This window comes from Cygnus atratus, chromosome 7, assembly GCF_013377495.2.
Source record: "Cygnus atratus isolate AKBS03 ecotype Queensland, Australia chromosome 7, CAtr_DNAZoo_HiC_assembly, whole genome shotgun sequence".
NCBI lineage: Eukaryota > Metazoa > Chordata > Aves > Anseriformes > Anatidae > Cygnus > Cygnus atratus.
The window spans coordinates 3,807,375-3,828,994 of record NC_066368.1 but is presented as its reverse complement, the minus strand read 5'-3'; the positions used below and the strand labels follow the sequence as shown (position 1 = coordinate 3,828,994).

At 52.8% G+C, this 21,620-nt stretch overlaps 1 protein-coding gene across 12 annotated transcripts in view; it reads right to left on the bottom strand.

Moving 5' to 3' along the window:
- CTBP2 (C-terminal binding protein 2) overlaps window positions 1-21,620 on the bottom strand; it is a 124,647-nt gene that overhangs the window by 6,026 nt on the left and 97,001 nt on the right. For 9 of the 12 annotated variants that reach the window (XM_050711861.1, XM_050711855.1, XM_050711856.1 and 6 more), the window contains 2 exons: window positions 3,135-3,289; window positions 2,092-2,236 (listed from right to left, as the gene is read on the bottom strand). In XM_050711861.1, the coding sequence (XP_050567818.1) occupies window positions 2,092-2,236; window positions 3,135-3,272 (283 nt within the window). In that variant the 5' untranslated portion in view covers window positions 3,273-3,289. Of the gene's footprint in view, window positions 1-2,091; window positions 2,237-3,134; window positions 3,290-5,575; window positions 6,503-7,227; window positions 7,357-21,620 lie in introns of those variants that run through there. The other 3 variants (XM_050711858.1, XM_050711860.1, XM_050711859.1) reach the window with 3 other exon arrangements.

Genomic DNA, 21,620 nt, shown 5'->3' with positions numbered 1-21,620 from the left:
GCCGTGTTGGCGCGGCAGGGCCAGCTCCGGGTATGTCAGGCTTTCTGGTTCAATCAGAAAGAGCCACAGCAGTTGATTAACCACGGCTGTTCGAAGCCCGTACCCTGCTCTGACCTCCCCAGGGCTTACAAATGAATTGGTGAAACGTGGCCATGGAGGGGCACGAGGGCTGGGTGCCGCGGTAAGGTTTGGGGTGACCATCACCACCACGGCACCAGCACGGCCTCGACCCTCATGCCAACACTCCTGTGGCAGGACCCGATGGCTCCCAGCAGGAAGCAAAGGAATACACACCCCTCCTGGCGCCGGGGCTCTTTTGGGAGGTCCCTCCCGGGGGATGGCCGTGCCGGCACGGCTCTCCCAGCCCAGCACCACGGCCGCCCCCGGGCGCCGCGCTCCATAACGGGGCTTTTGTTCCCCCACCACAAAAGGGGCATTTTCAGCCTCCGCCTCTCTGCTCGCCGTCACGGGTATTAAGTTAACTGGAAATGTCTCCCCGACCGCTCCCCTGTTAGGCTCTGATCCCGTAAAGCCTGTACGAGTGTGCTTCGTTTCGCGTCTGCTCAGCAGAGCAGCTGAGCACGTGCTTACATCCCACCGGCTTCAACACTATTTAAACACACATTTTAAGATGAATGTGTATTTAAGTGCTTTGCTGTACTGGGGCCTTTGAGTCGAAACCATGAAAAAGTAGGAGATAAAGAGAGAAGAACACATTCAGAAAATCCCCTTACTGCCTGCGCTGCCCCCAGCAGCACCCTGCGGCAGCACCGCGGGTTAAAAAACCACAGCAAACGGTTCAATTCTGGCACCAAGCGCCTGTTCCGGGGGTGTTTCTCCTGTCTGTCACCCCCGCAGCGGCCATCAGCGCATGGCCAGGTGCTGCACGTGGGTACTGGTCATTTATTGCCTGCACAGCTTAAGGACCACCTCACGGAAAGCAATACCAATTAAACTTTATGCTACATTTGTGGGTAGTCATTACATTTTCTACTCTAAACCACATCACTTGGCCACCCAATTTGCTAAGTGTAAAAAGAAGGATTATACTGCAGCATCCCATTATTTTATTCGTTATATTTTTCGTTTCTTGATGTTCAAAGCCTCGGAACGTTGTTATAATGGATAATAACAATAAGAGTTAAAAACATGAAGAAACCATTACATCGAGAAGACACTGTTCTCCTCCCGGAGAAAAATAATTCACTACACTGAGAATTGCTTTTTTAGGAATGACTATTTGAGACTCTCTTATCGCAATTATCCTTGTAAAATGGCTCACGTGCAGTGGCTGTTATTCTTAACTTCCCCAGAGATAACCCTTAATACAAGATACCCTAAACACTATTGTGGGACTTCTGGATAGACTGAGGCTTTGGATCGCATGAGCAAAAAATGGTTGTAACAGCTGCTAAGATCGCAGACATATATAACTAGGTGCCCCCAGGTTGCTGTGTGCAGACTGCCCGAGGTCTCTGTGCCCAGCCCGTGTCTGTAATTCGGTGGCCCCAGCAATGCAGCCCGCATTTTACCAGTTTCTGGGGCATCTTTGACGAGGTGGCACGGGATACAGCAAAGACCCAACACGCAGTCCCTGTTCCACACGAGGCCTTCCCAGCGGCAGGGGCATGACTCAGGCAACCCGATCGGATCAAGAGACTAAGCTTGCTAGACAAGATTTAATAAAAAACTTTTCTTTCACTTTTTCTAGAGCTAAATCAATTCCCCTATGTCAGAAACATCAAAACCATACAGATACCGGTGGGCCCGAGGGGCAAGCGGAGCTACAGGCAGTGCAGGAATGGAGGCCTCACGTGGGGCAGTTTCAGTACAATACGACTCCAACAGATTCCTTCTAAAAATGCAGCATTTTGTGTACTTCATGGTCATGTTTTCTTGTCATAACGTATTCTACACGCAAAATATTTAAGCTGCACCTTTCATTTAAGGGCCGAATCCACCCCGTTTGGGAGGTCCCGCCTGTACCTCCCTTTGGGTAACACTCCCTTGGGGGGACCAGGGGTCACTGGTGCTGCTTTTAAATACTCGGAGGGATGTGGGAGGGAACTGGGGTGCAGAACCGAGACCTACCGAGCTCCCCCGCCGCTTTGATGTCAATGTTGTCGTAGCCGCTGCCTATTCGAACAATGACCCGCAAGGCCTTGAACTTCTCTAGATCTTCTCGGGTCAGCGTGATGGTGTGGTACATCATGGCCCCAACGGCTTCGTTTAATACCTGGAACAAAGCAGAGAGGTGTCAGGAGCCATCAGGACACTCGGAGGGGACACGTGCAGCTCCTGGAAGCCAGTGACCTCCGGGATCAGGACTACTAGACAGTAAATTGTCCCATTTTGCCACCAACCTATTGTCTGTCTGGTGCAAGCCGACAGTTTCTCACCAGAAGGGCACACGCAGGTTTCACCAAAACCATGAGCGGTGTGCCCCACCGTCATCGAGGCCATTCCCTTGGGATTTGGGAACGAACTGGATGAGCATCTGGAAATAACAATGTTCCATCCTGACAGCCAGGCAGAGGAAAACAAGCACATTGCTCACCCAGACGTTTTGCCAGGCTCCTACCTATCAGAAACCTCTGGAAACCCAAGACCCAAATTCTCCAAGAGTTGCTCATCGGTCATCGGATGCCTCGTAAGAACTGTCCTCCTTCCCCCATACTGAATATCTGAATAAATGAGGTTATTTCTGGTTTTCTTTCCCAGCTCCTGGAATTGATTTCTGATCACTTCAGACCTCACTGGAGTTACCTAAATGTGCATAAAGAGTAACTTGGAAATGAGTATTTCCAACGAGCTGAGCTTCCGAGCAGCAGCGCCCATCACCCCGGCACCAGGGAGGTGCAGGGCGCTGTGTGCTACTGCGGCACCGAGCGAGCAGACCTCAACAACACGAGAAGCGCTAATGGTACTGACGTCAGAAATCCGATGCTAAGAGGTAGGGTGACTTTTTGTTCCTAAAATAACGCCCGGCTCAATTTTCATCTGCAGCGACTTGCGTCGATGCTGTCTCCTGACCAGCTCGAGGTGCAGCCTTGCACGTTTTTTCCTCGCGAGGCGCAGGGGCAGGACGAGGAGCGTGCCCGGCGCCCCCGCCCGCCCCAGCAGCCCCGCGTTACCTTCTCGTGGATCTCCTGAGTTGATTGTGCGTCACAGAATGCCACGGTCGCCAGATCCTTCAGGATGGGCATCTCCACCGTGCAGTCCCTGCCGTCCAGCAGTGCCACCAGGGGCCGGGGGTGCATGGGGCCGTTCATGATCTGAGGGCGGATACCTGCAAGCAGAAGGAGCGCAGCTTTTACACCGACAGCAACGGGAGCGGCTCTCGGGCAGCCGCTGCCCTGCCCGGGTGCTCCTGTGTTAGGTGGAGAGCCGTGGCACATCGCAGCACCAAATGCTGGGGGACGACAGCAACGCAAAGCAAAGTTCAGCACAAGATTTCTCTCTGGGAGAATGGTTCTGGCTTTGCCCTGGACAGAGGGAAAGCCCAGCGAGGTTCGCTCCCAGGACAGGGACCGGGACGAGCCCTTTCCTGGTGCCTCAGGGCGGCTTCTTCAATGGTTTTGCCCCTCCAGCACCAGCACTTCGTTCCACAGACATGCTGGCACCCGATCTGTTATTTTTAAGGCCTCCACCATTTTGACCAGCTCAGAAAGACAAGCCTGAACAGACTCCCACTAAGCAAAATGGCAGGATTACTGGAAACGCACAGAAAGAGCAGGACACCGATGTCCCCATCAGCGTGCAGCCATCTCTTCTGTCACATTACCAAATGCCAAAAGGCTTCAATGCGGGAAACGGCAAAGCTCAGCTGACTCTGTGCACTCCAGCCAGGTCTGTCCCTGCCTCCCGTGGGATGCTCCGGGACGTGCAGCTGGAGCCACAAACACACGGGGACAAACCCAGCGCAGACCCCGCTCCGCTGCGGTGGGAAGCGCACTTGTGCCACGCTTACCAAGCCTCCCTGTGGGCTGTTTCCTCGAGCAAATGTATATTCAGGTGTCTGTTCGGCTGTGCTGCTTTTTTTCCTCATTTTACAATTGCGTGTGCACCAAGCTGAGGCTGGGAACCAAATGATAATCACCAAGGGCTGCAGGAAGCCCCATGTTTGTATCCTATTAACTGCTCAGCCGGGGATTAACGAGTTCATTTCTGGACAAGTCACTCTGACGTTTTTGGGCCTCCATTTACCGCTCAGGAAGGCCAGTCATTACATCAGGATTGTAGGAGCAGCTCAGCTATCTTGCTCTGATGGCCACAGTTTTGGGTAAAAGCAGTAGTTTGGGGGAGCAACTGCTCCGGGCACAAAGGGTTTTATTTCTGCAGCCACAGCGTGAGCAGACCTGGCCTCAAGGGCTTGAGATCGAACCTCCAGAACCCCTCACAAGCAGCACCACCCTCCTTAGCAAAACACACCAAAACTTTGCAGACTACTGGCAAAAACCTCTCTTCTTGTAAGCGTAAGAGGAAAAAGCCCGTGTTGTACCTCGGCGTGCCGTCCTTCGTAACAGAAGGAAGAAATGACCTGAGAACATCTGGGTGAGGTGGCTCTCCCTGCCGTGCTACATCACGGAAGCCACTGTTTGCTCCCTGCTGCAGTACAATGGTTTATGATGGTTGTTTGGACAAGCAGCGGGCCGTCCTCCCTCCCGAGGGACCCCAATGGAATTGTTTCCCCTATAGGCAGCCTCGCTGTTCCTTTAGAAACGGGAGGCCCGTAATTAGCTAAAGAGGGATTTTGGTCTGGGGCTGGGGTTTCTGGGGAGGGTCGAACGTCTCACAGGGAGCACTGCAGAACAAATGCTATTGTCTGCGGCGCTATGTGGGGCTGTTTGACTGAGGCAGGCCGAGGCCGAGAGCGGGAGGCTCCTCTGGGGATGCTGCCAGGGGCTCGGGGCGCTCAGCTCCCCGCGGAGCACCGCAGCCTCCTGCCGAGCGCCGGCACAGCCCCACGTGCCCGGGGCACGACAGCGAGGGAAGGGAACCGATGAGGAGAGCAGCACGGTGCTGCTGCTTTTTATTATTATTATTATTATTTTTTTATTTTAAGGGAAAATTAAGCGTGCCTTTTTGTCCAGATTGCTGCCAGGCGGAGCGTCAGCAAGACGAAGGGGCGAAGCGAAGCCTCCGGAGCGTGCCCGCACCGAGAGCATCGCCCCGGGGCCACGCGGGGTGGGAACGAGCCACGTTCACTGCGAGGGGAAAATAACCCCGTGGGAACAGGGGGGTTCACAGGGGTGGGCTTCATGGCCCTGCGTTCCTGTTGGACTGAACCTGGTGTAAGAATAACGAGCAAACCCATCCGGCAGACCCAGGGGAAGATTTCCAGCGTTACGCACGAACGTTTTTGGACCGGGTCCTTCTCCCCGCCCTCCCTAGCGAGATCTCCATCAGCACGTACTGGAAGTAATACATTATGTTTGCACGCCTTTCAGCCAGATGGAAGTGCAACTGTGTCAGTAGGCAGGGTGCAGCGCCGAGATGATTTGGGTAACTGCAAGAAGCTTGCCATAAGCAGATAAGCAAGAATAAAAACATGTACGAATCGCAGAGGGCTTACACAATCCTCAGCGAAGCACTGTGCCCCGGTAGATTATTTTCTCTTTTTAACAAGGAGGTGAATTATAACACTGACTTCAACACCTGCAGAAGTACACGATCTCCAAGACGTGGAGCATCACCTATCCGCCTCACGCCGTGACTATTCAAAAAAAAGGGGCAACGTGATGCTCTGGCGAGGTGCTGTGGTGGTGTCAGCCCCCAAAATACCGGGTTTGTTCTGCTGCCATTGCATAAGCTCCTTTGGAAGTCGAACGACACACAGCTTTTCTTTTCTGAAGCGGCATCTGTGCCTTGGCTGGGGATTAGGGCGGGCGGGCACGCCGCGGGTCCCTCGCTCCTCTTCCTCACCGGGGCCGCTTGCTCCAGCTCGGCGGGGAAAGTTTGGAAGCGAATCGATACGAGAAGGAGCGCGTCACGGACGGCGATTACGTTTTTAATTAAAACCGTCGACAGGTCTGCAGCCTGGATCCCCGCACGCGGGGCGCCCAGCCCTACCCGCAGCCTTCTCCCTCCCGTGTGCGCCGCGTAGCCAGGCTGACAAAACCAGGCGCAACCTGCCCGCTTCTCCTCCCGTTCACGCTTACACAGCCCGGTCTTTCCGCCTGCGCCCGCCTCATTAACAACGAGGTATGCCTGGACCAGAAAGTAATTAAGCAGCCGGGTGCTCGCACCCGACCCGGCGATAAGGCAACGGGGCCGTTAACCCTTCGGGAGCCCGTCCGTGGGGCTGCGCAGCCCCTCCTGGCCCCGGCCGGGCTGGGACACGCTCCCCTAGCTGTGTCCCCAAAATTTGGCCGCTTCCCCGCCACCCCTCGTTGCCCGTAAAGCCCGAGGTTGCCGCGAAGTTGCCGCGAGGGTTGTTCGATGCGCGTTTTTCCAGCGTTTTCGGCTCCCCGTGGACTCCCGCCAGCGTTTCGGTGGAGAGCTTTTTAAGGGAGAGGGAGAGGAGGAAGGGTTTATGGAAAAACAACAACAAAAAAAAAAAAACAAAAAAAAAAAAAAGGAGAAGGAGAAGGAGAAGAAGCAGAAAGCTTTTGCAGTCACATTAAGAACTCAAACTCCACCCCGGCTCGCAGGCAGCGCCGCTTGTTGCACGCAGCCCGGCGTATAAAGTGCTTTTGTTTCATTTTTAATGCACAAAGCCTGCTTGTCCTCTCCTGCCGCTCCTCCCCTTTGCCACCCACTTGTATCCGATTCCAATGGCACCCCTGCCAGCAGAATTAGGGAGTGCTCCCTGCTAAATGGCAGCCTTTGTGTGACCGCAAGCCGGCTGGTACTATCTCACAGAAACAAAAGCAGAAGCCATTTGCCTAATTCTTATTAATCTCAGTTGCCTACGCCACGCAGCATTAAGGAAAAGGGAAAAAAAAAAAAAAAGAAAAGCAAGCGTTAAACATGTTCACTTGCAGTATATAAAAGTGCATCGAGAAGCGATCCTGACAATCGACTGAACCGCTCATTCACAACCAAGTAGCTACAGTTTTACAGTCAGCTACACACTTTATTAAACAAACAGAAAAGAAACAGGAAATTTCCCCTTGCCTGGAAAATGTTGCCTCCACATTCTTCTTCTTATTAAAAACCACACATGGCAGTGGAGGAGGAGGGAGGGAGGAGGAGGGGGGGGACCCACACACGAGAAAATACTACCACTTTTCAGTGCGTCGACTCTCCTTTCGTCTACGAGGGGGTATCTTCAAACAGGCGGTCCCACGGCCCACAGCTGCAACATCTCAAGACAAATGTCTCTTTGAACACGGAGGGAAAAGAAAAGGCTTTTGTCCTGAGCCACAGAAGAATGGTCTGAAATTGCTAGAGGAGTTACAGTCACCTCTGTGCGGCTCCCAACTCTTCAGAGCACTCCCTCCAGACTTTGCCGAAGCTTTTAACTAATCATAGTTCTTTCCCAGCCCTTGAATAAAATCATGTGAGTGCCAGCCAAAAAATCTTATGCTATGCACACTAAAGGGTTTGTATATGTCACAGTTTCTTTTTCCCCCTTCCACTCCCCTCCTCCTATTGACTTGCACATACGTCTTTTTTTTTTTTTTTCCCCTAGTTGTCTCGAATGGATTTAATCTGTGCCATGCTGCGTTTTGTGTTTGTTTGGGTTTTATTTTTTTTATTAAACTTAAAAATGAAACATGCTTTTCCACACTGAGTACACTGAACGAGGCTCCGGGAACAGACTGACAGCCTTCAGCAGCAGCAGCAGCAGCGGCAAGAAAAGGAGCACAAAGCACGGGGGGGAGGCGAGCCCGTGGGGATCTCGCCCAGCGCCCACGAGCAAAGGGCCAAATCCTTTCGTCCTGCGTACGTCAACGGGTTGGTGTGTGTCATTCACGGGGTAAGGAGGGGTGGAAGGGCATTAACGGAGGGATCCAGGTGGCCCTAGTGTGAACTGCCTTGGATCCCGCAAACCCATTTTCAGGCACACCAGCCAAACCCAAACCAGACAACTGCTGGTGCACTGGTGGCTGACACATTTCACCTGGGACACGCAGGACACAGGGAAATCCACCAGCAAGGAGATTCACCTGCGCCCAGGTGTATTTTTTCCACCCAAATCCATGGAAACCCTCCCGAAGATCCCACCAGCATCGCCCCTGGTCGCCCCGCAGCCCGGGCTCCGTGCGTCGGCCTCCGCGAGCCGAGTCCTGAAACGGGAGGCTGGGTCGGCAGCGGGAGCAGGGCTTCACGAAGGAGAGATGCTCTTTCCTTCGCTGAACTTCTCAGTTAGTTAATAAATGCTTCTCATCACGAACACGTGTGAAAATGAAGCACGACACAGTATCTCGCAGTCAGGGGAAAAGAGAGATGTACTGCTATTCCCAAGGGCAAGTACTCTGGAGGCACTTGGTGCTCTGCAGGCAGAACCACACAAACGCGCAGCCGGTACAGAAAGTGACATCAAATAGCTTTTATAAACAACGCTGGGCCGGGGGTTTAGGCACGTTTCAGAGAAATGCGAGGGGCAGGGTCCCCGCAGGGACCAACTCGCCCCTGACGCGGGGCAGGGCCCGTGCCAGCCCCTCGGCCCCGACCACGCGTTTCCTGCAGGCAGCGCCCCCACGCTGGCTTTTCGCCAGCCCCCTTCTTCAGCCAGCTCTCGGGGCTTCCCTTAAGAATGTGTTTTTAAAAATTCGCAGGACGTTCCCACATAAAACGATACTCTCAGGAGCTGACACGAGCACCGCGCCTACAAGCCACATCCCAAGCACAGCCGCAGCCGCAACTAGACGCTCGGTTAAGGTACGGGGAGTACATCTGCGGGGTATTTCGTTGCTTTCACAGCCCGGATTCCTGTAGGTACGCCTGCCACAGGCACTACACCTCTTCAGCTCTTTATGTTCCGGAAGGGTGACGCTCACCTCGGGGACGTGTCGTGTCCCAGCCAGACGGCCTTACACAGGAGGCTTACTACATCCTGCGCCAGGTCCCCTCTGGGTCCCTCCCTACCCTCTTTCTCCTTTTGTCTTTCCCCGTTTATCCAAATGGAAACAAACTACTTCATTAAAAAATAAGCAGTCTGTTCCAGGAAATGGACAGCTTTCTTTTCTTCTTCTTCTTCCTTTTTTTTTTTTTTTTAAGAAAAAAAAAAACAAATAGAGGAGAATGATGCTGATGCTTTCCACTAGGTTTCCCCCTGGGTCCAAACTTGTCCCAATAAAATGTGGGTTTCTTTGCGAATGCAAGCAGGACTTGCAAGCAGGCGTCCCCACCGCAACAGGCAGCACACGGCAGGGCCCCGCTGCTGTCCCCGAAATGCAGGGCGCAGCCACGCAGGGCGCACGGGAGGACAGGAGGGTGCTGGACTTGAGAGCACCCCGAGGGATTCGGAGGCTTTGGAGATGCTCTGGAAGAGCAGATGTGAAAATCGAGGTGAAGGTCAGCCTGGAAAAGGGTGGCAATGGCCCTGGCACGGGGATGGGGGCAGACGGTGTTGTTGGCCCCTGACACTGCAAAGCTCCAAAAACTGGAGAAGCCGCTTGTTGGACGAATCACACCGGATCTTATTTCTTCTCTGTGTGCAGAGGAAGAGAGAGGCACGTGCAACACCTCCACACCCAATCCCCCCAGACTCTGGGGCAGCCCATCTGCCTGTCTGCAGCACGATTTGGTGTCTGCATTTTAAAAGAAAGCCCCTACCTTCAGCAAGCACCGTGGCACAGAAACTAGCCCAGCCTGTCCGTTTTGGGGAGAGGCAGCGGTTCAAATTATATCATCACGAAGAGAGAGACAGAACCAAATCGGGGTGTTCATTTACACCGCCTGACAGCGTACCAGCACCGCGGGATGCACGCTCGGTGTTATCTCCTAGATGGGAAGCTGACAGCGGGGTGGGTTAGGCTGCAAATTTCCCTCCAACAAAAAAAATGCCATCGACCAGAGCAAGCCCTTGGATGCAGCTTTTGGGAAGGGAAGGGCTCAGTCTGACTAGCTGTCCGTGTGCCGTATGTACCTTCCAAACCTGTGTTTGCACACCGATAGTGAGGGGGAAACAAAGCGAGCGCCACGTTGTGATATACTCGTAGGGGTTAAATTTTGCTGGCATTCACCACTGATGTTACTCCTCTTAATTGTGCTGGACAGAGAGTGCTACGAGTCTTTTAACAAGGATATACACAAACTTTCTATACGCTGCTCAGTTTAGCTGCTTGCATCTTTGAGATCTGCTGGAGGTTGCCGACAGATCCTACAAAGCTGGAGGGCAGAGACGGTGTTAGGGGAGGTTCTGTGCCGGGGACAGACTGAACGAGACAGAGGCTGGCATTTCCGCTGGCTTACACCTTTCAGGGTATGGCGATAGGCACATGCACAGGCGAGCGAATTGGTGGGACAGCACTGCTTTGCTGGGGCAGGAGCCTGAACGCGAGCGTGAAGCAACATTAACAAAAAACTGATGCATTGACTCAGGTCATTTGCAGCAAAAAAAGGAAAAGAACCCATCTAGGATCTAGCCCAGGCTTTAACTAATGTTTTTTTTCAGGAGAGCAACAGGGGGGCCTTCAGTGAGGCCCCGGCTTGATGTCGAGAGCCTCCCCAGAGCATCCTCCGGCCAAGCAGCAAGTGCCAAAAAGGGCTGGCAGCAGCCTTGGCTCCCCGTGCAAAGGCTGCAGATGGGCCGAGGTCTGCGGCAGGGCTGGGACCACCCGGGGAGCACCCAGAGCCCTGGCCTGGGGCTGAGGGCTGGTTTCAATCCGTAACTCCATCTGGACGTCTCAGCCAAGGGAGGGAGGAGGAGTCCTCGTGAGGAAAGGGGCTCGTCCAGTACTCCCCTTCGTTAGGGGCCTGGCTGAACCCGCTCACGGCCGACCCCGACAGCTTTCTGCAGGGCTGGCTGCTGACAACACCCGCTCTGCCCCTGCCACTGGGGCCACAGGCAGCTTCGGGAGGTCCTCATTTCCAAGGAGGAGTGCACATGGCTCCTGGGAGAAGTGAAGTGACGCCGTTCGGGGTGCGGACTAGCGGGTGCTGTGCGCCCCCCTGGGCCGTGCAGGACGCCCCGGGCACCCCGCTGGGAGCCCTCCTGCCGACGAGTGATGCTGGCTGGCTCCCAAAGGAGAGACTTCAAAACCCGCGGGTCTTGCCAAGGCCTCGTCCTCCGCAAGGCCTTATTAAAATAGCCTCTGGGCCTTTGCCAGGCGCGCAAGCCAAGCCCGAACCGTCTGTTCGGCGACCCTGCCGCAAGGTCATCCCTTCTGGAGCCCGAAAACGGTCACCGTGTGACCTGCGCATGAGGAACGCTTCTGCCAAGCGTGCTGCCCGCTCCACCACTTTCTCCCCTTCCACCACTACTCCTGGCCACGTCTCTGCTCTCCCATCCCCACCTCTCCTCCATGGTGAAGAACAAACGGACGAAACCTCGCGGTGGAGCTGAATGTGAGCCACCGCCGCGCTTCCATCCGTTCTGCGGCACATTTCCACGCCTGGTTTTGTCTTCCTATTTTCTTGCTTTGCTGGTTTTTTGTTCCTATCCCCGTCCCGGTTTGTGCTCCCTCCCTGCCCTGCAGCCCCGGCGCTCTCCCGTCTCTCCTTGAAGAATTCGAGAACAATTCTGCTCAGTGCAAAGAGGGATGGCAAAATGCGAATGTATGAACCAGGGAATAACTCTGAAAGGTCCTGGGAGGTGCTGAATGCCTGCAAATCCCACTAATTTCCCTAAGATAAACACACTCACTTCCTCGCAACGCTGGATCGTAACTAAATGAGGAAAAAACCTAAATACCAGCATTCAAAAGGACTTAACTACAACCTACATGCTATTAAAGTTGATTTACTTTCACAGCTAATGCTTTACAAGTATATCTTAGGATTTTATCATAGTTACACTGAAAAAAAAAGACACGTGTTGAATTCCTGTTGACATTTTCAACAGCCTAGAACCACAAAAACACAGCAAACAGAAGTTTGGGCATGGCACCAAGCCCCCAAACCCACCTGCTCCCCACGGCTTAGCACAGGAAACCTCAACTCCTGGGTGCCAGGCTGCCCTGCCCCAAAAACCCCAGCTCCTGGCCCTTCTCTCAGCCAAGCAGTCACCAAGGCCACAGGGAAAGCCACCGCGGTGGAGGACAGCACCTAAGATCCCCCTTCAGCTTAACAGCAGGGTGGGATCAGGCTGTGGTCAAGTATTTGCCAAGCAAGAAGGTGCAGTCCTGGGAGATGAAGACAAGTATGGCACGTGCAGAGCAGGGAAGATGCAGGTGAATTGATTTTATCCTTCGCAGGGACAGTTTGCAGAGGGAGGGTGTTTGCCTCGTGGCTTTTCCCAGCTCTGGTGGGTAGGCGAGCGAAGTGGCTCCTCGTAGCATCACCCCCTGGAAATGCCGATCAGCCCAGAGATGGAGGACATCACAGCATCACAGAATAAGATCACAGAATCGTTAGGGCTGGAAAAGCCCTCCAAGATCATCTGGTCCAACCACCAGTGTCAGCTGGCTCCGGCCTCCCTCCAGGGCCATGCTTTCCAAAGTCTTCTGTTTTGTTTGCTTGTTCCTTAGATAAAGTATGTTATTATTTTTAATATTGTCGTAAAGCTCTCTCCCCAGATACATCGGTAAAATAAAGAAGGGTCACAGGGAGGATTTGCTCCCTTCCCACGCCGTGCTCGCAGCTGCACTCCCCAAAAAGCATCCTCTACCAGAGCTTCCAGTGGGGTTGGGGCTACCAGGGCCCAACATCTTATCTCCAAGTCACCTGCAAGGCTGCTCGCCCAGCTGGGAAAAACAACAGCATAAAGCTCCCCCTGAGAAACCTCAATCTCTTTATCCAACCACTCTGAAAAAAAGATTTTAGAGATGCCACACAATACAGCCCTTTTTAGCTGTTTCCGCCCTCGAGCCGTGCATTAATACAGCTGAGACTAAGCTGGATTGAGGGAATTTGAAATCGGGGCACTGGCTGACATGGAAGGCTATCAAAAAAAGAGAAAGCACTCCATAAAGAAAAAAATGAAAAACTCCACACAGAAACGGACTGCGAGCTGAAAATTTCACGTGGTCTGGGTGAACGTACAAAAGCTCTCACTGGAAATGCTACAAATAATAGCATCCTGTCTCTCGTAACAGAAAGCACACTGAATAATAAAAATACACTGATTAATAACAAACTGCCAAATCTTAGAATATTAGGATCCCAGCTCAGTTAATGAATAGCTTTTAGACTGAGGGAAAAAAGTGGTGGCTGGGGCAGGGAACTCCTCTCCTTATTTTGGAGCCATCCTTTTTTAATCTCCCGACTTTGTAGCTCTGCCGAGCCTTGCTACCTGCTGCTCACCAACAATTGCTGGATGTTGAGAGCATCCTGAACTTGCAGAAGGGCACTGTGAGTAGTGCAGGAAGAAGTGAGAACATGTTCATACATTTATAGAGACTACCCAGGTGCACAAAGGAACACACTTTTGCAACCGCATGTAGAAAATTTGACTTTGTGTATACAGGTGTCAGGATTTTATTACGAAGCTTCAAGCCAGAAAACTATTTTGTAATTCAGGGCTATTAAATCTTTCTTAAAATGTTCAAACCAATTCAAACCAAATGAGATATTTCTTGTGAGCTGCTTTTGAACTCGGTTCTTTCAAATATCCATTAAACCTTTTGAAACTTAAACAAATTTTATTTGTAATGTAATGTGCAACCGTGGAGATCTGAAGAAAGTATGTGGTCCCAAAAGCACGTATGTTTTTCTAACTGTTCGAGTTGGCCTAATAAAAGATATTATCTCCCCCTGCAAACCTTGTCTAGCTGGAGTCTCCCAGGCCGAAGAAGCTTTCCAGCCGGGCCGTTCTGGGGCCCTGGACGAGCAACACGCACTAGGAAGGGGTGAGAAATGTCATCTCATGTTTTTTCTCATCCACGGCCCCCTCAAAAGTTCTGTGATTAGCGATAATCCAAGGCTGTTCACTTAACATTTCCAATTAAGGCCATGGACCAAGAAATGCCTATTAAACACTAACTTTGGTACCAAAAGCAGCTATTCACCCCGAGACACCCGATGCTTTGAGATGGCTTCACAAGTGACACCTGTCCCCATCGAGGGCTTCAGCATGGAAAAACGTCTCCAGCGCTCACAGGGTGCACTCGAGGCCGCTCAGCCGAGGCTGGATTAAACCCACAGTGTTTTGCAAATCCCACCTTGTACTCGTGCCATCTCCCACCTCGCCCGTACTCAGCCCGGTCAGCGCATGCCAACACCTTCTGGTTTATGGAAACCGCATTCAACGTCCAAATATTGTGCAGTTCCTTGAATAACAGAGCTTGCAGCCACCCTGATTTATCCACAGTGTTTAAAATAGTATCACAAGTAACGATAGACGAAAAATATATTTGAAAGGAGAGCTATTTAAACTATGATAATCTGGAAGAATTCTTCGCTAATCTGCTACTTCGTTGAGCAAAAGAAATGCATGCTTCCCAGCTTTCATAATAAAACAAAAATGAACACTGGCAGAGCAAGCAAAACCATCTACAAATACAAATCAACCTTTTCTCCTTGTGAGCCAGAGTCGCCCAAGGGATAACTGCATGATCACGCTCCTGATGTATTTATACAGCACATTTCATCTTCATTAATCCAGATAACACACTGGCAGAGCCTTATTTTTCGAGTGCAAGAGCGATGAGCTGTTCCCGTGCCCTCGCGGGTCAGTACCCACCGCTCCCCTCGACCGGGGCTCCCCCTGCTTTTGGTGACCGGCAGCACGTGTGCCTGATGCTGGCCCTTTCCTCCTCAATCCTGCTGCAGACGTCTGGTGCTGGCACCGCACAGGACCTGCAGTGAGAAGGGCAGCGACCCAAGCACCGGCGGCTCGGGTGGATGCTGCTGTGCCCTGCGCACGCCGGCTGGGCTCTGACACACGGGGGGACCTCAGCAAAGCAAATCTTTGTTACAGGAGGGGAATGAGATGATGGAATAAAGCTCCCGTATCCGTGTTTTATTTCTTTTTTTTAATGAGATGAAGTTCTGGCAAACACTCTTCACGGTCAAGGTGTCTTATTCTGTTGTGCATGCACAGGATGGCTGCACTGCAACTCCCGCAGCTGCCAGGAGGCATTTCTTACGGGCGTCCTCAGCGCATTAAGTGAGGAATAAAACCCGAAGCTGTACAGAAACTGACTGCTCTTGAAACACTGTTAAACTATAATGGGCTGAAAATGTCTTCATTTTTATGTCTCTTCACTATCACAGAAAAGAAAGTCAACGCTGATGTGGGTAAGCGCGGGCTATAGATTTATCTAATAATGTATACTGAAGATAGTGAAAATATTTCAAATTTGCCTGCAGTTATAAAACTGTAAATCACACTGAACGACATCACTGTAGTAAGCCATTTTCTTTTAAGTTTTCTATATTTTACTGCTTCAATAAAACCCATCACCTATCAACCTCAGAGCTGTAGTTGTATACCCTATGGATATTCTCAATTAAAAAAGCTAGATTTTGTTTTAATTTTAAAATTGTAACAGAAACCCACCAGAAGACCAAGGTATGTGGCAAAACGAACTAACCAGATCTCATTTCTTCCTTAGGGGCGAGGCAGGGAAGGGGGAAGAAAGGGAGAGCCCTGCACCAAAGTCTCAGAAAGTTGACAAAGTTTCCTCCCCTGGCAGCAGGAAGCAGTTGGCAAGACGGATGCTGATGCATTACATCCCTGTCTACGTGGTTAAACACTTCAATACATCATACACATTACGAAACATGAATTAATTGAGTGGGTTGGAAAAACTTCCCAGGATCCTGAAAAAGAAGATCCTGCAGCGACAACGTGGTGCTTGCATCCTACGGGGTCCCAAAGCCCCTCACACATTAAGTGCCCCCGACGTGAAACCACCCCCCTGGCTGCAGTCGAGGCGTGCATACCGCATGGCAAAGAGCTGAAGTAAGACACGGCGCAAGAACCCCGGCTAAACCAGCATTTAACAATTCCGCACACAAATAAATATGTCTGTGTTTTCATGGTTCATTCCACGAATACTCAAGAGGAAGCTGTACAGCACTCAGTGTAATCTATTCCTCTAATTAATACCTTTGCCAGTACGAGAAGAAAACTCGATATTGCAAAAATATCTGTAACACGTGGCCAGCTGATTCTTTTAAGAACTATGTAAGAATACAAGCCCCTCTTCAAGCAGTGGCACTACTTTCAGCGCGAGTTTTCCTGAACCCCTCTCTGGTCATATGCCCAAATGGGTCCTCTTCCTTAAACTGCTGTCCTCTCTCTGCACGCAGAAAAATTCTGTGCCCGTTTGTGTCCCTGATGCCTGCTTCCTCCAGACGGAAAAAGGAAGGTGATTCTTCTGCGGGCACTTGTTACAAGTCATTCACAATGGAGAGAGCACCTACAAGAAGAGCACGCAGCTCTCAGCCGCAGTGTCTGGAAATCGCTTCCTGAGGTCTCTAACGCGAGGTGTTTTGTTGCTCCTTTCAAGACGCAGACCTTGAAAGAGGAGCATTGAAGCAGATCCCTCTTAAGGCCATGTTCGAGGTCTAGCCAACTGACCCCGATGGGTTTCAGGGTAATTTTTTTTGGCGTTACATGTAATGCGAGGGTCACAGTCCTTGAAGGACTCCTCTTCAAGCTCTCTTTGCGTGAGCACGATGGACCTTCTGCACCAAAGGCAGCCGTGCTGCTGTGCTCTCCGGCGGCCCCGCAGGAAGCGCTGGGGAGGATGCTCACCCAGGACAGCAGCACGTCGCTCCCTCTTCTGCCTCCTTACAGCAGGATGGAGCTGCTGGGCCCCGTGGGCAGGCAGCGTTAGGTGCAGAGCACACGAAGGACTCCTCCCCGGCATGTGCTTAGATGCAAGTTTTCAGCTGACTCGAGACTGCTGCGCTGCCTCTGTCCCTGTCGGGCAAATAAACAAAAGATCAGTCGCTGCTTCCTTGCGATTCACATGCGGAGTGCCTGGAGTCAATGGGTTCAGTGTGGGAATCATTCAAACCAGCTGTGGCTAGTGAAAAGAATCCGTTCTTCATTCCTGCGACCAGGCTTGCTAGAAAGTAGGGAGCAAATGTTCCACCCAAAATAGTTTTGGTCTGAGCACAAGAGCAGCTATCGGCAACAACAACGTTGGAAGAAAGAATGTCTTAGCATCAGACTCAGATGCCTTGCAAATGTATCTTGTATCCTCTATCCCAAATCGTATTTCTTTCTGTCTGTAGCAGGCAAGATACTGTAACCGGCTCTGGCAAACTGCTCGGCGTCTTTATTTTGGCTAGCAGAGAGCTCCTTTCCACGTGGGGCCGGTCTAGGATGGGAAGCAGATCTACCACGGGGCAGCTCCTCGCCTCTCTGCCCGGCACTCGGCAGGGCTGTGGGTGTCCTCCTGCATCCAGACACGATGCACGGCCCCTGCATGACATCCAGGCGTGTATCTGCCGGCCGTGCCCTCCCACCCGAGCTGCTCCGGGCACTTCTCCGTGTCGCACGCTCCCATCGCTGCTCCTCCACGCTCCCGGGTTTACGGCGAGGATGCTCCGGTGGTGTTGCGACAAGCGGCGCTTTTCTAACGGAGCTGAGAGCTGCTGAAGCGCCCCGGTGGGGAGGGCTGGGTGCCTGCGGGTGATTTTTAACCTGCAAGGAACACGAAAAGCAGAAGGTGCTGGGGACGCAGAGGTGGAGCAGCAGACGCGACGAGCTCCCACGGGGTGAGTGCCCAGGCCTGATCCTCTGTGCTGACGGGCACGGGCAGTTACTCCCGACGCAGCGCATGTGTTCTGGGTTTTGTGTACTTCGGGAACGAAACGAGAAAAGAAGTTTATGTGCTTCGCTGTGAAATATCAAAGGCGCTGAACTGTGATGCATTACCATGGCATTGTCTTCAGGACTTGCACCAAACTCCAGTCCGACCAGAGCTGCTGGCAAGCACGGGAAGAAGCGCACGGGTTCCTCCTTGCACACCCAGGCGCTCTGGCACGGCACAGCAATGCCTGACAACACGTCCCCACGCCATCCACGCGGTTATCAGCGCGCCACGAACGAAGGACAAGGCCCAGCAAGGCAAGATAACAACAAAGATAAAAAAAAGACTGGCATGCGTTAATGTCACGATGTAAAGGAAACGACAAACCCCTGCAAACCGCTTCCCATTTTGTCTGATCGCTCTGGGCGTAGCCACACCAGCGCTGGCTGCCCCTCCGTCTCCAGCCTCTTCGCTGGGCAGGGCGAGCGTTTCCCAAATCCCAGCAGCTGGGTCCAAGAGCAACCCTCCACCTCCTCGTTCTCGCTGCAGCTTTCCCTCAGAGCATGATGACTTTTAAATCCTTCCAGGCTCGAAGCCCAGTAAGCAGTAAAGCCCAGCACAAAGTGATATTTATTTCTCGTAACCGTTTTTTTTTTTTTTTTCACGTAGGAATCCAATAGAAAAATAACCTCAGCAATATTTGCCGTGGCCAGAGGTGGATTAGAAGCTCGTGGGCAGTGGGTGTGCTGCGTGGTGGAGTTAAAGGAGAGCCCGCCCTAAGCCCAGGCTCCTACCCCCCTTCAGCTGCAGTACGAGGGGACTTGAACAAAATCTTCTGGGGAGCTGGAGGCACTGGTATGGACAAAGGGCTCAACGCAACAGCCACAATGGCTGCACAGAGGTTTAGTTAATTAGAAAGTTGGCCGTGCTTGTAAGGAGGAGGAAAACAATGCTACACAGTCAAGGCAAAGAGCAAGTGAAAACCGTAGCGCATGAAGCTATGGAGCAAACAGAAACCGGCTCTATCAGCTCCGAAACCACCTGTAATTACCGGGCTGAGCATCAGCATGATCCTGCTGCTGAAGCAGAGCAGCACAAGCTCGTGAATCGGCCTTGGCCTTCATTAATACATCCTGACAGGCTCAAAACATTCCCCCGGTGATTTAAGGCACTGTAAAAAAAAATGTAGGAACTGCCGTTTTTTGACCTCGGCGTGTCACATCAGGAACTGCTGCCCAGCCCTGACAAGCTGTCACTCCATCCCCTGGAAGTCCCCAGCGCAGCCAAGCGCTTCCCATCACGGGCTGCACCGCACGGTGTGCTCCATGCTCTTGGCCAACTCCATGCCCTGCCGGCACGGTGGCACTGGGGCTCTCGCCGCCCCCTGCCCTGCTCCGGTGGCTGGCGCTGGGAGCTGGTCTGAGCCAAGTCAGAGGGACACACATCTCGTGGCTCGTTTGCTGCCCAGGGCTGCCCAGCTGCCCTCGTGGGGAGCGGCTGGGCTGTCGCAGGTGAGAAATGTGGGGGAACTTGCAAACCGTAACGCCACCAGAGGAGGGCTAACCAGGAAGGATGAGTTTTTTTAATCAGCAGACCAACCGCTGAGATCCCGTCTTGAAAGCAGAATAAACTCTGATAAGAGATGCTTCAGACTGTGCCCATCTCTCGAGCCAGCGCGGGGAACATCCCGACACGAGACGGGAAACTCCAAGAGCAAGCAAACCCCGGGCAGAGGCGCCGCAGATATCCCCGTGCCGGCTGCACGTGGCTCTGCCAGCCCAAGCAGCTCCTGACACCTGCGATCAGGAAGAAGCTGACACCCGCAGTGCCGAGACGTCGAGCGTCCCGCCGTGGAAACTCAGACGGCCGGTGCCAAACCAGCGCTCCCAGGGCAGGAGGCGGCTGTGCTGTGTGTCCGCAAAGGCACGACGCAGGGAGAGCAGAAGGAGAAAACACTTCTTGGCTGTAGCGGAAAACCGACACGTTGATCCCTCCCCTCAGCACGAGGCTCCGGCCAAGGAGAAGCATGGGCCATGGATGGTTTCCAGGGGTGGAAGTGAGATGCTCTCACTGAAATCGAACACGGAGCCGCGGCCTCTGAGGGCTGCGCGCGCTCCTTGCTGGGATGGGCTGCTACCTTGTGCGGCCGAGCACGGGCGTTTTGCATCCAGCCAGCTGCCGGGATTAAATGAAAGGCAGGTGCTGAGGGGAGGGGGCTGGAGGGGCACGGCTTGTGGTCGGCAGAGCGGTGATAGGACAAAACTGGGTTTTCTGAGGGTGGCTCCAAGAGAAAATTCTCAAAGGACGCCCTCCTCTCGACCCTCTTCCACGTGGGAGATGAGAAAGAGTCACCCGTATCAGTCCAGCTCCACAGAGGGTCTCCGACCCAAGGGGTCCTGGGGTCCCGAGCACCTCTGCACCGGGAACACGCAGAGACCTGCAGAATTCGCTTAGAGCTGGCACCCAGGAGCAAGCTGTGCCTAGACCCAAAGCAGCAAAGCGCAGGTCACACGCTCCGTTTATGGGAAAATTGAACTCAAATGATGTGGAGTTAAATCTTGGATCTGGGAATCAGTTTTCTTAAAAGACGCTTTTAAATTACCGTTTTTCCAAATTCTAACAGAAAAATCATTGCTCAGACCCCCAGAGCCTCAGGACTCACCTACCAAGCACCGCACTGCTGTCTCTCATGTACGTTAGCCCTGTTGCAGAGGGCTTTGGGTGGACTGGCGTCGGAGATTTCCTGAAACTGGTAAGGCTAGGAGCTAGATGCAAACAAACAAAGCCTGTAACTACATGAACTTGAGAGGAGAAGCTTACCAAAAATTCGAAACACAAACGTTTTGTGAATGTTACCAGCAGTGGTGCTTGCAAGCATGGAATACTTTCTTAGAAACCGTCTACCTTTAGGGCACCATCTGTCCAGCTGCAGTATTTTGGTTGGCTTTTTGTTGCTAATTCTGGTATTTGCCCTTTTCTTCTGCTCTCCTCCCTCCCTCCTTCCTCTCCCACTTCTCCAGATGTGCTTGCACTGAAGGAGAGCTGTTCCCTTTGCCGCTGCAGGGCAGTTTCCAGCCTCGCCTGCGCGCAGCGGTGCTCGCAGCCCAGTTGGTCCGTCCAGCATTTCTTAGTACGGCCTTTGTGTTCAGCGCTGCGGTGCTTTGGCTTGGTGCCTTGTAAACAGATTAAACAAATAAATAGGTAAGAGGCACATTAACATCGTGTGCCTAATAATTTCCCAGAGCGGGATTAAATGAAATCGGAGATTCCCCAGGAAGCCGTCCCGCTATGCAGAGGACTCTCCCCGTGACAGGGGCATCGCGGTGGGGAATTACGCACTCCTGCCATCTGATGCAGGCAACCCACGACCAAACCACAAACTACTGAGAGCAAGACAGCAATTGCATCGCTGCTTATCTTCTCGAGTCCAGCTGCTGCTCCGGAGCCTGAGGTCTCTGGGAGGAGCGCGAGAGGCTTTTCGGAAGGAGTTCCAGCAGCGCTTTTCCTTGCTGGCACCCGACGCCTCTTCCTTCCTGGAGCAAAAGCATCTCGTTCCCCGGGGAGGATGGGGGAACATCTCCTCTGGCTCTCGCTGCAGGGCTCTGCAACTTCCCATGCCGTAACCGGCTGTGTAACACGAAGCTGCTCTGCGCAACAACCTCCCGAGCACCGAGCCTTGCCGGAGCCAATGTTGTCTCTCCCAGTCCTTCTGTGAGATCTGCTTTCCATATGTCTCCGCCGCTCCGCCTGCCTTCCTGACTGCGAAAGACCAGTCTCCTCGCTGCTGATCCTACCCCCCTCTCCTGCCTCAGCCTGCCTGCTGGCTGCACGTGAACGCACACGCGTGGTGCCAAGCGG